This window comes from Marasmius oreades, chromosome 7 (assembly GCF_018924745.1).
Source record: "Marasmius oreades isolate 03SP1 chromosome 7, whole genome shotgun sequence".
Lineage (NCBI taxonomy): Eukaryota > Fungi > Basidiomycota > Agaricomycetes > Agaricales > Marasmiaceae > Marasmius > Marasmius oreades.
Window position 1 is genome coordinate 2,612,708 of NC_057329.1, and position 15,614 is coordinate 2,628,321.

Below are 15,614 nucleotides of genomic sequence, written 5' to 3' on the forward strand. Positions count from 1 at the left end.
ATCGACTGGGGACGCAAGATACAGTAAATACCGACAACGTCGCGGAACCGCTACCCTTATTCTTTACGAGCTGCCTTCCGATATGTGTTTATGGCGAAATTCACACCTTTGTCAAATGCCAAAGACTACATTGGAGACATATGGAGAGTGGGAGAATGTAATCGACTAGCTGGCTAATAGCCTTCCGTCTCCCCAGGCTGCTGGTATGTACAGTGGCGGAAGGTGTGGCAAAAATTACCAAGATATTTCTCAGCAAGCTCACTCAGCTGAGGAATTACTGGGAAGTGTTAGTCAGGTGGAATAAACATTCGGTTCAGTACTCAGCGCTCAGTGTCATGAGTGGTGGTGCCTACTATTCAGTTTCTCTGGCTTTATAAGTCCCATCATCCTTCTCGTCTTCCCACTATCGTCAGTTTCTCTACAAGATGTCGAACATCATCGAGTTCTATGATATCGCCTCCAAAACCGATGGAACTTTTTCTCCCAATACATACAAGACCAGGTTAGTTTTCTATTAGTCACTACTGATCGCGACATCCTTTTGATCGCGTCTTGCAGGTACCTGCTTCATTACAAAGGTCTTCCCTACAAACGTATTTCCGTTCAGTTCCCTGATATCAAGGGTGTTTGCGAGAAGATTGGTGCCACAGCTACCGCTAAAAACCCTGACGGGTCACCTCTGTACACATTCCCGGTCATTCGAGACCTCGCCACAGGCGTCGTCATCTCCGACTCTCTCCCCATCGCCGAATACCTCGAGAAGCAGTATCCCGACAAACCCACTTTGATCCCTGCTGGTACAACAGGGCTGCATAGGGCACATGATGCTGCATTCAAGGCGAAATTGGCGAATTTCTTCCCGTTGTTATTGCCTAAGGTTCCAAATATCCTGAACGAAGCCAGCATGGAATTTTTTATACGTACGAGGAAGGAGAGGCTCGGCGTTACGCCAGCTGAGATGTCTCCGAAGGACCCTGTTGACCAATGGAAGAGGGTGGAAGCTGATCTCGAGGTCGTTGCCGGGTGGTATAACGAAGGCGATCAGTTCATTGGAGGAAAGAAGCCGGTTTACGCTGATTTTGTGATCGCGAGTTGGATCATGTTCGCTAGGGTCTTGTATGGTGCAGATTCCCCTGAGTGGAAGAACCTTAGCGGAACTTTCCAAGGTGGCCGATGGGGGAGATTGTTAGAGAGCTTGAAGGAATATGAATGAGTGGGATGGTCAGTGTCAGATAAGATAAGATAGCATAATAAGATAAGATAGCAAATCCGCCACACTGCATTGACCCCACCTACGAATCGACACCCACGAAATTCCGGAAAGGTAGCATATTCGAGCTTCCTTATAGCTATTGCTTTCAAGGTTTGCACACGTCCACGCAAGTACATGGGTATTCACTTTGAACAGTTTGACTTAGCTGCTGCAGGTTTCAATTATCGATTACCTTCAGGGTACTGGAATGGATTGTCATACACACCCATAACGGCTGAATTCGACAGGGAGGATTCTTTCGTCTTCCCTTCCAATGTTCTCACGCCACATTACACATAAGTTCAGATCCAAAATTACCGCATACTAATACTATTAGCTACTAAGTACGGTAAGATCCACCATGAGTCAACCGGAAAATTTCGAATATCTCAACTCAGACTCTTCAAGATCCTATTTATCCCAAAACATTCCACACAACTGGATAAATTTGTCCAAGGGCTGGGTCCGCGATTTGCTGGAATACTTCAGTGCTCAAGGTGATATTATCAGAACCATGGCAAGAAGGGCAGACGCCGGTAATCCTCGCTTGAATATTATGGCCTCCGTCTGTTTTTGAAAAATTTCGTTAATTTGTGATAATGGACTCGGATAATCCATGAACTTACAGGCAATTGCGACAGTATCACAGCAGTGCGCCCTACCTTCCGTGATCTTGTCGGGGGCGACACCTACGCCTGGCTGGATATCGGACGGAGGGCAGACTAGAGGGCATGCGATCGTCGGGGGGCGAGGAGCTACGGCCAAGTAAGCTATGAGGTGGGGAGAGAGACAAGTCAGCAGTCAGTTGAATGATCACTGGTGAGGAGCGTCTTCGAAGGCTTACCTGTTCCAGTGAAGGCATTGACAGATGCAGCGCCAATAGCGAGGAAAGCGAGGGTGTACTTGTTAGAGAACATGATGAAGATAGAACGACTTTGTTGGAGAAAAAACATTCATTTGGATACGGTTTTATACCCAGCCTGAAACTGTGACCAATCCTCCTCCAACTCCACTGGAACAAAAACATATAACCGAGAGAAACGGACAGGCCTTCAATTCGACGACGGCGAAGCTGCAAGGACCCCGAGCCACAGGTATCCGCTAACGCTGGTGGTTTGATGCGTCCCTTCAACTCTTACTAGTACTAGCCCGCTTGGGTACGTGTAGGTGTGAACCCTCCCGGGACGCTAGCGCTAGGCGGGTAATGCTCTGCAAGGCTGTTTCATACTTGAACGCTCTCGGGAGTATCGCAAACTCATCTACCACCGAAACGGCGAAAGCGGGGGTGGATTCGTAAAAAAAAAGGCCTGAGCTTTCCGGGATTGCGAGCTTTCAATCTTTGAATGAATTAGAGCTACCACGGCTCTGTCTAAGCGGGGGCTAAACGTTAAACGATGAGACTCAACCTTCCAAAAATCAAGGCCAGATACTCCCGCCTCCCATTAGTGCATTGCAGCAACACCATTCTTAAATTGATTGTGCACGGGTTCCTCCCTGACAATAGACAGTCGGCAAAATTTCGGTGAATAATCTTTAGTTCCAGGACTGAAGAGGTAAGTACGCGTTACAAACTTATTTCTGATACTCTTTCAGTACGCGCTCGGAGTTTAGGAAACTCGTCTTATCCGTATCCCAATCTAGTAATCCAAAGTGAGCCTTAAACTATACTGAGTAGTCTGTGTGGCCTACCGTCAGGTATGACAGTTATATTTCCACGAAGGAGTTGTAAAACTGGTCGAGTTCCCAGATTGTATTTGGGCCATTGGGCTTAGAGAGCAGTTCAGGCACCGGTAGAGATAGTTCAAAAGAAACTTACGCCCAGGATTCAAATCGTGGATAAAATTAAGGTAGAAGTCGGTCATTGTATTCGCAAAATCGACTTCGACCTCCGGGACCGGACCATAAAACAGTTGGAGCTCAGAAGCATGCGCGACTTGTTAAAGAAAAGTATCACCGATATGTGAGGGGACTAGTATCAGAAGGCTTTGACTCACCACCCAAGGTCGGATCATTCCCAGGAATGAACTCTCGGAAGTAATATGCGAAAACATCTTGCCTAGGAGCGGCATGCTCAAAGAATAGCCTTCGAGAAGCAAGATACATCTCGTCCGTGTACCATGATTCAGCACGGTCGAATAAGGAATCACCGGTGTTGAACGGAGCGCCGAGAGTTCTGTCATTCTCCGCCCATAGTCGGTGAGTTTCTTGCAGAACATCCTTAGTCACGGTACTGTTGTCGATCAAGAGGCGACTAATAAAATCGTCAAAGGCAGCGTCCTGTGCTTGACCGGCGAGACCTTTGTTACGTAGACTGACGCTAAATCCGGCCCCCTCATTTACCTACAGGTGGACTTGATCAGTTCATTGCCGCGTCTCCTTGTGCTATGTCAACCTATCAAACCTACGTTTGTGCCGGCAAGATAGGGAAGATGTAAAAATTCTCCTCTTTTGATCTTTTCGGAAGCTTGAGCAGAAAAGAGTGTTCCAGGAGAAATCGTGGGTTGCCACAATTGATTATTAAGCGTGTTACTTATCATTTCGTTGCTGACATTCAGAAGTTTCTTTCATGAAGGTTGAGATTATTTTTCCCTGCTTGTCGATACATGCCACACACCTCGAAAGGAACATCTCGGAGGCATTGTACAGCATCAGCGCCTGCATCACAGCCGGTAGCTGCGAGAAGGCGAGTGAATGGCTTTCCTGGTTTATCATAAGTTGCGGGAGGAGGGGAACTTTTACTAGATAGCAGTGCCAATCGTCAGTCCCGTTAACGGCAAGCCAAAATTGTGTTGGTGCCTGCTTACAATGGCCCAGTCGACGAGTCTGCTATACCAGCTCGGAATAAACGCTCTCCCGGTTTTGAGAACAGGAACATCGATTCCACGGATCCCGCACCTGCCGACTTAGGATTGAAGGTGGTTAATTTCAGTGTGTGAGAGGAAGCGAAGGGGAAAAGATCCATACTTGTCCCCATATAGTGACTTTAGAGGGATCTCCACCGAATGCAGCAATATTCCGTTGGAGGAACCTGAGAGCTTCCATCTGATCGAGCAATCCGGCATTGAGGTCTTCTTTCGGGATCACAGAGCTTGCAAGCTAAACCGGAGAGGCAAGTTCTGAGTGGGGAGTAGGTTGTCAGGAAGAATGCATAAACAGCTCACGAAACCGAACGTATTGAGGCGGTAATTCCTAACCATTCAATGTGAGGAGAGGCGGGAAAATCAAGACAAAGACAAAGCTCACACCGAGACGAAAAGAATAGCCTTCTTCACCGCTGCACTTCGAAGGATGATACCTGGCAAATACTTGAGAACCGTTTCAAAGAAGTTGCGACATCACTCACGGGTTGGTACAAGGCTAGGTTGAGATCCAGCGCTAGAAAATCAATTGTTAGTATATTCCAATCGTACCCCGGACAGTAGGTACATGCCCATTGGTGTACGCTCCACCCTATTGAGAGATACATACAAGGTAAGCGAAAGAACAGGATCAGTCGGACACCAAAGTTACATGGAACCAAACAAGAACGGGAAGCTTTGCATTATTTGAAGTGTTTAGAGGCCGCCACACCTAAGTACAGAACAGGTTGAACATGCCAAGGTTTGGATGAGGTTGCATAAATGAACTTACATTTAGATACAAGCAATCTTCGGCAACCTGTGCCCCCAAGGATTCGGACGGAATCTGAGGACAAGCATTCCCGAACTCCGAAGCATCCTTCACTATTGTAGATTCACTTGCAGAGTCTAATGCTTCGAGCGGTACAGGAGCCTTGAAACGACGTGCTCCAACAGGTGGGACTGCATATGGAATGCCGAGCCATTGTTCCGTGTCGTTCCGTGTAACCCCTCGAAAGGTTCCAGTCGTGAGATGAACATCCAACGGATTGGCAGCGAAAGCTGTGGAGAAAACTACTAGTAGCAATTCGAGCAAAGCACAGAAATTCACAAAGATCATGGTGCTTGTCCAGACAAAGTGTGGGGAAGATGACCCTTATCATGCACAAGTAGAGCTGGGTGGGTCTTTTCAATGCCGATGGGAAGAAGTCGAAACCCTGGAACAACCACCGGCCCTCAACGTGTAGAAATTTTCGCAATCAGGTCGATCAGGTGCACCGAACTGTCCTGTTTCATTAGCTGGCAAATTCTTCTCGAACGTCCAGGGGGTAAGCAACGAGGTCAGGGGAACATGTATCGCAAGTGTAGTGTCAGGAGAAAAGATTCGTGGGATCATTATGCATGATCACTCAAGTTCCTTGGAAGTCTGTGAAAGGAAATAATTCTACAGTCTAGCGAAATTAACAATTAGCAGAGATAAGAAAGAGATTATATAGACCACACACAATCTCCACACAAACAAGAGAACTAGAGGAAAGTAGAAGAAGTAAGTACATACGAATGGTCATTATCATCGGAGCGTAAGATGGGTGCAGGAGAACTGGGACAACGAGAAATGTAGAAAAAGACGATAGATAGATAACAACAGGGTACCGAGAACGGTGCGAGAAGGGAATGGAACCAGTCGGGAGGTGGCTGCATCGGTTCTGCAGGAAGCTTAGTCATGTATGTACGAAGCGTTCTCCACTTTCACCGACTGTCTAAGGCATTGAATGACTTCCGGATGACCTTCAAACAAATGTTGGTCAAGAACCAACCGCGTGATAGGTCTTCCGAGAGACATCCGTGAGTCTATAGCCTTTTTCAATAGCTCCATTTTTGTATCCATATCGTTTTGAACCCACAAGGAGCGCAGCTTCGGCCATACTAACACATTATAGCCATCTTCCGTCCTCTCGTTCAACAACAGCTGGCTGAACGCATTCGAGTATACGCCGATCAATGATAGATGAGTGAGATGTGGGAAAGCACGCACGGTGCTGGAGTCGACGCAGACAAGCCCTCTGATATTACAAACTGTAAGTGAACGTAGGGCGGGATATGAAGCGGCGTATGAGCGGAAATAGGGAAGCACTCGACACCAATCGGCGCAGCTCAAGTTTTTGAGAGTGAGGCATTCGAGCGTGGGGACAGTGAATAGCTGGATGAGTGACACGATGTTAGGGGAATCGTCGTAGAAGAACCTTAGCTCTAGTGAGCGTAGGCAGGGTATTGGTATTGGTGCCCGTCCTTCTCTGTCCAGACGTGCGAAAGCATAGTTGTCAAAATGAAGCACGAGGTGCTCCAAAGTAGGCGATCGGAGGAAAACTTGCCGCAGGTCAAGAAAATCAGGCCAGATTACGAACCGCAGCTCTAAGGAAGTGAGGTGATGGAGAGGGTTGGCATCCCAAAGAAGACGTACGCGATTGAGTCGTACATGTGCAAGCTTGGGGCATGAGATGAAGAATGGAGGGCATTGTTCGGTGACCGGAAGACGATCGACTTTGTTGGCGGTAATCTCCAGACCTTCCAGGGTCGGAGCGTCGACTTCTCTTAACGTAGACAGTATAAGGGGAAGCGACTGTGGACCAGGCACCACAATGGACAAACTCCGCCATCGATGACTTTCGGGTATAAGTTGTTTGATGGCGGACGTGGGGGAGATGTGGGTGCAATCAATTGTTATATCGAGAGGAAGGTTCTGTGACCTTTTGAGGGCGTTCTCAACCCAATCCACAAGCTTGTTACTATTAGGATCTGGTGCTTCGACGTCCATCGGATGAGAAACTAACAAGGATGTCCAAAGGGAAGGAGTGTGCATTGCGACCTCTCTCCATCGGTGACACACGTGTAAAACAGTTAACATGAAAGATATCGTGTTCACTGGTCGGACGGGCATCAGTGGATACTTCGGTTGGAGCCTTGTTCTCGATGCGAGACTGGAGCCCTGCTCAAAGATTAGGGCGAGGAGTTCATTGGGTAGTCGATGGACCGCCACATTATCTGGAGATTGGGGGGTATGAAGTACTGGGAGGGGGCTAGAAGGTCGAGGAGGATGGGGTATTTCTTGCGAGGAATTCTGAAAAGAACAGGGTCAGAAATGTAGTCATAACAAACAAGAAACCCTCACCTCTAGTAAGTCATTCCACCATTCCGGGAACACGGGTTGGTCTCCCAACAACGACGACGACGAGGCGCTAGCCGTCATTCCACTCTCCGTCATACTTCGCGAAAACTCTGGAGCGCATGCTGCATGAGAGAACGGTTCTTCTGATGCCAAACGTTGATTATGAGATCCAGGGGCGCATCCTAAATATGCAGCTCCGCTGGACGAGGGTCGTTGTGAGAGGGTATTTGAGTTTGGTAATGCTCTTTCGATCCCGTCCATGTCGTTACTGGGATGCTGCACATCTTCAGCAACGTCCTTCAAGTTCCTTCGCCCTCGTCTACGTTTCAAAGTAAGACTATGACTATGTAAAGTATCTCTGACCGTCAGGGCATGAAAATTCCTTGTTGTTGAGGTACGCACTTTGTTTTGTGGGTAGGGCTCATTCCTCAGCACCGTTCCTCAGAAATGATACCCAAGAGATATGGCTTGAAGGTCGAAAGGAAGAGGTTGAGGCTATCCTCTAAGGGTAATGATGATCATTTGTTGTCGCGCGATGAGCGTCGAGTTTGAGCGGGCGTCGAGTCCTCCTGTTGCCAAAAAACGGTTGTACGGCCGGAAGCGGTCCGGCATCTTGCCACGAGGCAAGAGGTCTAAAGTCTGTGCTCTTCAAAACCTCTTCATGGCAAGTCCGCTGTTTCTCGCGAACGCTCTTGCCGTCTAACAGCAGAGTTTACAGCGCGACAGCGTTCCAGAAACAGCGTCTCCAACCATTTTATGTGAGGAATGCGAGTTTACATTTTCTCCCCATCGAAAGATCTGCTGGCCTTTCACGTCGGAAAACATTCGTTCAATTATGCTCCCAGCTCAACGGAAGCTTCATTGTTATCGGAATGGATAGAGGAAGCTGAGAGCGAACATGGAAGATACACCGGTGAAATCGATAGGCTGAGATCCATAATGAAAAAGCTGGAGAGGGAGAGGGCGTATCTTCAACGGTATATTGATGAGTACCGTACCCTTCTCTCTCCGATTCGTAAACTCCCACCAGAGATTTTAACGGAGATATTCTCGCTGCATTGCCAGGCTCCGAGTTGGCTGCGACGGCCGGTTATAGCACCACCGATGATAATCGCACAGACCTGTTCGTTTTGGAGGCAATTAGCTCTCGATACACCCTTGTTATGGGCCTCATTCCACGTCACTCTTTCGCCCTTTCCGGGGAATATTCAGTTACTCAGCACTTATCTTCACCGGTCCAAGGATCTGCCCTTGACTGTCGAACTTGATTACAGGGAGCCGAATGATTGTCTTGTTCTCAAGACCCTTTTGGAACATTCTTGGAGGTGGAAGCGCTTTCTCTTGTACGGTGCTGACCGCCTGAGTTCTATCGAGTCGCCACTCATCCTTCCGTTATTGAAATCACTCGAACTTTCAACGATCACATCCTCCAGGGTCACTTCCATCTTCAAAAATGCGTTGGCGCTGAAAAGGTTGACTTTGGATAATGTCTCTGTCCACACAATCGAACTGGAAACTCTTCCCTGTTCGCGGTTGACTTCGGTCACTGTCAGACGCCTTTCTGTCAGCGACGCCTTGCACGTTCTTCACAATTGCCCCAACGTAGAGAAAGTGACCATTTCCACTCGCAATTTCACGCACTGGCTACACGGCGCCGTGCATTTTGACCAACCTGTCCGTTTATCCTCGTTGACCACATTGACATTCACGACAGAGCTCTTCTGTCCCCTCTTTAGGAATCTCATTACCCCATCGCTGACCACGTTGACGGTTGCTGCTCCCACTGAGCCGTACGATATGGAAGTTTGGCCACAAAGTGAATTCGTTGCGTTCCTGCAGAGATCTGCCTGCCCGTTACGGTATCTCAGTCTCGTGAACATCGAGCTGAGTGACGCTGACCTACTCTCGATTTTCCAACACACTCCTTTACTCACTCATCTGAGTGTCAAGGAGAATCCCAGACCTGATCTTCCGGGTCTGATCACGAACCGTGTTCTCCGTCGCCTTACCTTCCCGAAGACTTCTGCAAATACTCAATACCCACCCCTCCCTCATTTGCAGTTCATTGACTTCGTCACGCACCCATCACGGATAGACTATGGTCTTATGATCGATTTGTTGTCGTCGAGGTCCTCTCCTCTCGCGAAAAGGCATGGATTTTCGGTACTCAAAGATGTCTCGGCGAGGCAGGGATTCATCAATGCTTCAGAGAGCGAGGTTCCTCACCATGTCATCCCAAGAGTTGATGTTCCGTTGATGCCATTAATCGATGGGATAACGAATCGTATATTTGCTCTGGGTGGTTCAATCGTGACCCCCGTTTTTTCTTCAATTCGTTTGATAATACCGATCGCATGATAAAGACAATCTTTATGATTTTGAGACTGCGTTTTGTAATGTATTGCATATCATTCGCCCGGCTCTTCCTGTAACTCGTTGTATATACCAACTGGGCGATGAGGTGACAAACGCGCGACCTTTCTAGACCTTCCTTCGTACCATCATCATGAGTGCCCGGACGCCCTTCATTCCCAACGGTTCGAGGCCAGCATCTAGAGTCACTAATAAGAATAGCGAGCAGAATGTAGATCCCGTGTCCCAGCAAGCACTCAGCGCTCACTTTGTTCCCGAGACGAACAGCCCTTTGCACCATTCAGATGCGTCCTCAAAAGCTCAATCGATCCACAAAGGACCTTCTGGGAGTGTTCCAGATCCCAAAGCTACTATTCAAAAACCTCTCAACCTGAATGGATTCATGAAAAAAATCGCAGCTCTACCAAACTCTTCGTTGGATTCTACTAGGCAAGGACACACCGCTCGTTCTCGTCCCTCCATGGACAAACAAAACATTGTTCACTCCCTTGTCAGACGTGATACCACCGTGGTCGCTTCTTCGAATCTTGTTACGCCCGTTCCTCGTCTCGCCATTCAGTCTATGCCTCCAGCTTTTTCTCTTCACCCAGATTCGCCTGGTGCTTCATTCAATACGTCTGCACCTCTCTCTTCTTCGAATCAACCATCATCAGATGCCGAGAATTTCAAGTTGAATTTGTCAATGTCCAAAGGAGCCCCACCTCAGCGCGTTCCTGTCGAAGAGAACTATACTCTCTCAGGTCTCATACCCAGAAATCGGAACAAACGTACAAGGCCTAATGAAGACGAGGAGCAAGATCCAGATCTAGTCTATATAGGGACGGCTGCTGCTATAACTACCAAAAGAGCGCAGGTACCGAAGAGACACAAGCCTCAGGGTCATCAGCTTGATCGTCCCCCAGACGTACATTTATCTTTCTACATATACACTTCTTGTCCTAATCTTCTTTCCAGATCGAATATATGCGGCAGTCGTTCTCTCCCCAACCCTTTTCTAGCCCAGTTGCTCACCTTGGATCTGAATATAACGCAAGTCCTAAAGATCCGACTGGCTTTTATCACCAACAAAGCGGAGAGGGTCGCGGACATTCGAATGATTTTTTGGAAGATAACAATAGCAAGAATCATGCTTCTACTGCCGGGACGAACAACACTCTCGATACGCTTTTGGGCTGTCAGACTAACGTGTATATTGATGACCATATGGCTCGCTATCAGCAGCTGTCGAGCAAATGGCAGGAGTGCACGATAGAAGAATGGGTGAAAGGTGCAGAAGGTACTGTTGAAAATCTTGGCCGCGGTGTCGCAGTTGTTGATTTACCTGTCCGCATGCCAGAAATTATGGCCAAGTACTCAAAAGTACTGGATTATGTATGCTCCTCTTAGAACCTCCCATCTATGGGCTCTTTGACTCAGTCTCTTCTTTCTTCGCGCATATAGGTGAAGAAGCACATGGAGTAGGCATTTATCAACTTCGACTACTATCCCATCATCTTTTACATGCCTCATCCAGGTCAAAACTCAAGCTATTGGCATCTTTCGATACTCAGATTAATGAACACAAAGTCATCTTGGAGGGACGAGCTAAAGTCCTTGATAGCGCAAAGCAGAAACTGGTGTCCAACGGCCAAGACATGATTGGTGATGGGCCGTCCGGATTCTGATTTCTTACTTGTATCTACTAGGCAGCCTTTTCTTCCTCGCGGTTCATATCCTTGCTATCGTACATTTTTCTACTGGGTGCTGCACAACATTCCTTTCCTTTGGGTGTCTCCTGTATGGACTCTCGTGATAAAATTGATCAAATAGATGAACACTATCATTATATACATAGGGTGATTAATGGTGAAGAATATACGCTACGCATCGTCCAAACTCGAAAACCCGGTTATTCAACGTCAACGCCTACGACGGATCAACTAATGACCCCGATATAATCCACTCAAATATCCTTCCATCCGCTTTCCTAGAAACCACCCAAAGCTGTGTTGTTCTGTAGCAGCCGCGTAATGCGAAGTCAAGGTCCCGACCGGATTTTGGACGAAGCCAAAGTTGGTCGCCGGAACCTGATATTATAACTCTTGCACATCAGAAGAACCTTTCACTCCTCCCAGCTCAAAGATAGCTGAACGTCCTCCTGGGAAACGAATATAGCCTTCGCAGACGGTGTCGGAGATTTGCCCTGAAGATATTTATTCTTAATGAAGAGGGCCCAAACGTTCAAACTTGGAAGGGAACATACCCTCGGTAGACCATGATCTACATCCAGTCCGACAGCCTGAACGAAACTATTATGTTCCCCAAGTCCCATGGGAGGTGTTTTTTGCGGTGGTAGAGTTGATGCAGTGCGGCCAGCAGCAGGACCCAGAGTATCGAAATGGGTTCTACTTCTCAGGTGCGATTTTTGAATCACGTTGACCATTTTTCTGTGACAAAAAAGAAAGCAATTCTTCCAAATGAGACGCGCTAAGTAGTTGAGGGGAAAAACACTCACCCTTCTTTAGCCCGCACGATAGTCCCTAGTCTCTCTCGAAGTCTTTCATGATCAACATACACCAAAGCTGGGCTCCTTGGATTCAAACCAAATTGTACGCATTAACAGAGAGAAAACAACATTTCGAAAAGGGAGTCAATGCTCACGATGGTGGTTGTTCGGCCACAATTTCTGGGATCAACCGAGTCGTTTCGTCGACTTCATCTTGTTGTGGGTTCTTCGAGGATCCTCCGGAGCAACAACAAAAGATATTAAGAAAAGAGAGCATTAATTCGTAAATAGGGTACAAGTTAAAACAAAGTGGTGGGAGGGTGAGAAAGAGAAAAGGCGATCGCAAAGATAGGGATAGGACCGGAAGCTGCGTACGTAAATACCCAGGGACTCTGTACCAGTACCACGAATCTCGCATAAAATCTGGTAAGGCGCTCGCATGATGACCGAGTTCAGGAGAAAATGAACAGTGCGAGACTCCTTCGAGCCTTCCTGCTCGACTCAGATCTCAGAACGCGCTCCGTGGGAAGCGACAACGCCAGCCATCCATCTCTTCCTTTACCCACCAGTAATAATTCCAGGACCACCAGTCGAAAACGGAGAGTTTTACTGGTGCATAATATAGTCAAGATTTGCAGGAGGAACTTTTCAGATAAAGTGGCAGGCGAGCGGACGGTGGTCTTCAACATACCGTCAAATTTACGCACAACACTAGCATTGAATCAACAGTCGCCCGTTCCACGTTCAACCATGCTAGGCCTTAATGAGGCAAATCTGATTGTTGTCGCGAAGTAGTGGGGCAAAGTAAGGGCAACGCAACCTTTTACTGTCAGTGATTAGTGACTCCCTGTGTTCTTGATCACCTCTGTAAACCTCATTTTTGCAGAGATGCTCTACATGGATTTCTGAATTTGGAACGAATATCAGTGCCTATTATTATCTCTAGCAGCTCAATGATTTTGTCCATACCCAGCAATACGTCTGGTTCCCTTGATCAATACGGATCGCTAGAGAATCATCTCGGCCAGCTTCCTTCTCACGGACAAAGGACTTGAGGACGATCTCGTGCTTATCCAACGCTATTTTGGTCGTCGCATTCCCTCCATATGCTCACAACGCCTCTATGTCTGCTCGCAAACACTGCCTCCGAAAAGCCAAATGCTCTCGCCTTCAAAGTGCCCATAATCGATCCCGAAACAGATCAAATAGCGGACTGGAAGTCAATTACGTATTCCGAGTTTGCGTCGGATGTGCTACGGCTCGCTGCAGAATGGTTGAGAGTTCTGCTGAGAGATGGAATACCTCAGGGATCGGTGATAGCGATTTGGTCAGTTGCGCCAGTAGTTTTGAATTCATGTTTGGTTGATGATTATTAGTCTGGGAGGATACGAATATCTCGATGCAGTCCATGTGTACAGCATTCAAAGGGCCGGATATGTTCCCCACAGCTTCAGCCGACTACCTGCCATCGAGGTAGTTAAAGATCTACTGAAAGAGTCAGATACCAGGGCACTCGTTCGTGCTACCGAATTCAAAGAGATCTTGACGAGCATCCAGGATATCCCGGTATATGACGCAGTGACATCTCTGGACTTTGGAGATGTTGGATCATCACTGAAACTGCCTCCGTTACAGAGGCCGACAAATCCCAATGACCTGAGTATCATCGCCCACACAAGTGGGTCGACATCAGGCAGACCGAAGCTAGTTCGGGCTACTCGCCGTTGGGTAAGCGGCATGGTCCAGAAGGCGGACGCTTCCATACCGCCAGGCCCAGCTATTGTCAACTGGATGTTAGTTCCACTCTTCACCCGCAAGTGTTGATTGGTTCAAAGCTTTTTTCTTTAGGGGTAATATCTGCCACTCAGCTCAGTATGTGAGTGAGTATATTCTACCTACCTCACCTCAGCAAAGCTGCTAGAAGCCTGATCTTGACACCATAACTTCAGCATCAGTCAATCAGATCCTTCATGGAAGATGTACTGTTCAATCGCGAAAACCAGGCGACCTTGATGAGATTATTGACCAACTCAAAAGAGCCTCCCTAACCAGACTCTACCTCTTTTCCCCCTTCTTCGTCAAATTATTACAGAGAGCAAGGTCTGACCCAGACCTTTTGGCTCTACTTTCGGAGTTAGGATGCATCCTTATTATGGGTGCTATCTTTCCCAAGTCAGAAGCGGCCTATGTGGTTCAGAACAATATCAACCTAGTGGTGGATTTTCTTTCTCTTTTCTCTTTTCTCACATGCTAAACATCGTTCACCCTTTGATGCCAGGAACTGTTTGGATCGACCGAGACCAGCGCTAACCTCGTGACCAGAGGGACCCGAAACGATCCCACAGGAGTATTCCAGCTCATTGATCTTCCTGGCATGTCGTACCAATTCGACCCGATCTCGCCAGAGGCGAGGGGTCAACCACAGCTACTTGAGCTAGTTGTTCGATCGGACTCGATGGACTGTCCAGGACCTGAATTTCGTCGTGCGGATGATGGTCATTTCCATACCGGTGATGTATGGGAAAAGGTTGAGACAGGTTATCTCTACCGCGGAAGGGATGATGACTGGATCAAGACCGAGTCCGCTCTGAGATGCGATACAAAGTAAGTACCAAAGGCGACCTTGAAATTGTATCTCTAATGCTAAAGAAACATCGGAATCTCGTAGAGCTATCGAGCACCATGTGAGGCTCACGTGTGGCGATTTGATATCCGAATGTGTTGTTGTAGGATACGGACGGCCGTCCCCTGCGCTCTTTGTCGAACCCAGCCCTCAAATGCTAGATGTTTTAGAAGCTGATCTCAAACGTCTCGTTCTCAAGCAGATCGAGTCGTTCAACTCTCAGCAGATGGCCCACGAACGAATAGTGTCAGTCAACCTGATCATGGTTGTCCCGCCGAATGCCCTACCGAGGACGGAAACTAAGGGTAATATTCGTAGGAAAGCCGTTGAGGATATGTTCAAGACAGAACTGGACTTGGCTTATAGTGGGTTATAAAAGCCTAAATCCGGAGGACGTAAATTTGTATCAGCTGTACTATCATTTCCAACAAGTCAATAATGATCTCTACCTATCCTGTTGTGTATCATTTCTGGACTTTAAACTGCGAACGCCGCATAGATACCGCCTCCTCTTCCCTACTAAAAAGAACGACGGGTCACCGACCATTCCTAACCACCACCTGCGTTGCGCCCCGGGTACAGTTCTTCGTAGGTTTATGGTATACTTCTGGGGTTGCTGGTGTGTATTGCTTGCAGTGCTCTTCGCAAATGCATCACTTTGCCAATCAAAGTAAAAATTTCCCAAAGAATGTAACGACTATGCCGCGTTCAAGTTCATTTTGAGGTATTAGGTTCGGTCAGAGTCATCCGGCGTGTGGCTGACATCGAGGAGCCAGGGAGACGGCGGAAAATAATGGCGTGTAGTTACTATAGGTAAGGGATTCCGATCTGGCAGATTTTAAATTCCATAATTTGAAGCCCAAATTGACGAAAAACAA

The 15,614-nt window shown here is 47.6% G+C and overlaps 8 protein-coding genes across 8 annotated transcripts; 4 read left to right on the top strand and 4 right to left on the bottom strand.

Annotated features, from left to right (window-relative positions):
- Positions 1 to 425: 425 nt before the first annotated feature.
- Positions 426 to 1,213, top strand: E1B28_011579 (uncharacterized protein; the record flags this gene model as incomplete). The annotated part of the gene is made up of 2 exons (XM_043156637.1): positions 426 to 502; positions 559 to 1,213. The coding sequence occupies 2 exons, from the start codon at positions 426 to 428 to the stop codon at positions 1,211 to 1,213; spliced, it is 732 nt and encodes a 243-aa protein (XP_043006424.1).
- A 337-nt stretch (positions 1,214 to 1,550) lies between these two features.
- E1B28_011580 (uncharacterized protein) lies at positions 1,551 to 2,243 on the bottom strand. Its single transcript, XM_043156638.1, has 3 exons — positions 2,097 to 2,243; positions 1,879 to 2,022; positions 1,551 to 1,819 (listed from the first exon to the last, which is right to left on the bottom strand). The coding sequence occupies exons 1-3, from the start codon at positions 2,203 to 2,205 to the stop codon at positions 1,668 to 1,670; spliced, it is 405 nt and encodes a 134-aa protein (XP_043006425.1). The 5' UTR covers positions 2,206 to 2,243; the 3' UTR covers positions 1,551 to 1,667.
- A 581-nt stretch (positions 2,244 to 2,824) lies between these two features.
- On the bottom strand, positions 2,825 to 5,209 carry E1B28_011581 (uncharacterized protein; the record flags this gene model as incomplete). Its single annotated transcript, XM_043156639.1, has 14 exons — positions 2,825 to 2,889; positions 2,942 to 3,019; positions 3,069 to 3,185; positions 3,247 to 3,592; positions 3,658 to 3,813; positions 3,867 to 3,990; positions 4,057 to 4,154; positions 4,217 to 4,348; positions 4,414 to 4,441; positions 4,496 to 4,547; positions 4,596 to 4,627; positions 4,683 to 4,702; positions 4,763 to 4,822; positions 4,883 to 5,209. The coding sequence occupies 14 exons, from the start codon at positions 5,207 to 5,209 to the stop codon at positions 2,825 to 2,827; spliced, it is 1,635 nt and encodes a 544-aa protein (XP_043006426.1).
- Positions 5,210 to 5,806: 597 nt separating this feature from the next.
- E1B28_011582 (uncharacterized protein) lies at positions 5,807 to 7,680 on the bottom strand (the record flags this gene model as incomplete). The annotated part of the gene is made up of 3 exons (XM_043156640.1): positions 5,807 to 7,207; positions 7,259 to 7,598; positions 7,658 to 7,680. The coding sequence occupies 3 exons, from the start codon at positions 7,678 to 7,680 to the stop codon at positions 5,807 to 5,809; spliced, it is 1,764 nt and encodes a 587-aa protein (XP_043006427.1).
- Positions 7,681 to 7,912: 232 nt separating this feature from the next.
- Positions 7,913 to 9,754, top strand: E1B28_011583 (uncharacterized protein). The gene has a single exon (XM_043156641.1). It carries the CDS (start codon positions 8,021 to 8,023, stop codon positions 9,611 to 9,613), a length of 1,593 nt encoding a protein of 530 aa, XP_043006428.1. The 5' UTR covers positions 7,913 to 8,020; the 3' UTR covers positions 9,614 to 9,754.
- A 7-nt stretch (positions 9,755 to 9,761) lies between these two features.
- Positions 9,762 to 11,292, top strand: E1B28_011584 (uncharacterized protein; the record flags this gene model as incomplete). The annotated part of the gene is made up of 5 exons (XM_043156642.1): positions 9,762 to 10,532; positions 10,583 to 10,904; positions 10,965 to 10,999; positions 11,069 to 11,085; positions 11,142 to 11,292. The coding sequence occupies 5 exons, from the start codon at positions 9,762 to 9,764 to the stop codon at positions 11,290 to 11,292; spliced, it is 1,296 nt and encodes a 431-aa protein (XP_043006429.1).
- A 106-nt stretch (positions 11,293 to 11,398) lies between these two features.
- Positions 11,399 to 12,470, bottom strand: E1B28_011585 (uncharacterized protein). Its single transcript, XM_043156643.1, has 4 exons — positions 12,269 to 12,470; positions 12,123 to 12,197; positions 11,871 to 12,054; positions 11,399 to 11,810 (listed from the first exon to the last, which is right to left on the bottom strand). Exons 1-4 carry the CDS (start codon positions 12,388 to 12,390, stop codon positions 11,730 to 11,732), a joined length of 462 nt encoding a protein of 153 aa, XP_043006430.1. The 5' UTR covers positions 12,391 to 12,470; the 3' UTR covers positions 11,399 to 11,729.
- On the top strand, positions 12,471 to 15,185 carry E1B28_011586 (uncharacterized protein). The gene is made up of 8 exons (XM_043156644.1): positions 12,471 to 12,777; positions 12,829 to 12,941; positions 13,000 to 13,440; positions 13,490 to 13,906; positions 13,962 to 13,993; positions 14,063 to 14,328; positions 14,392 to 14,717; positions 14,782 to 15,185. Exons 3-8 carry the CDS (start codon positions 13,220 to 13,222, stop codon positions 15,110 to 15,112), a joined length of 1,593 nt encoding a protein of 530 aa, XP_043006431.1. The 5' UTR covers positions 12,471 to 12,777; positions 12,829 to 12,941; positions 13,000 to 13,219; the 3' UTR covers positions 15,113 to 15,185.
- The last annotated feature ends 429 nt before the right edge of the window (positions 15,186 to 15,614 follow it).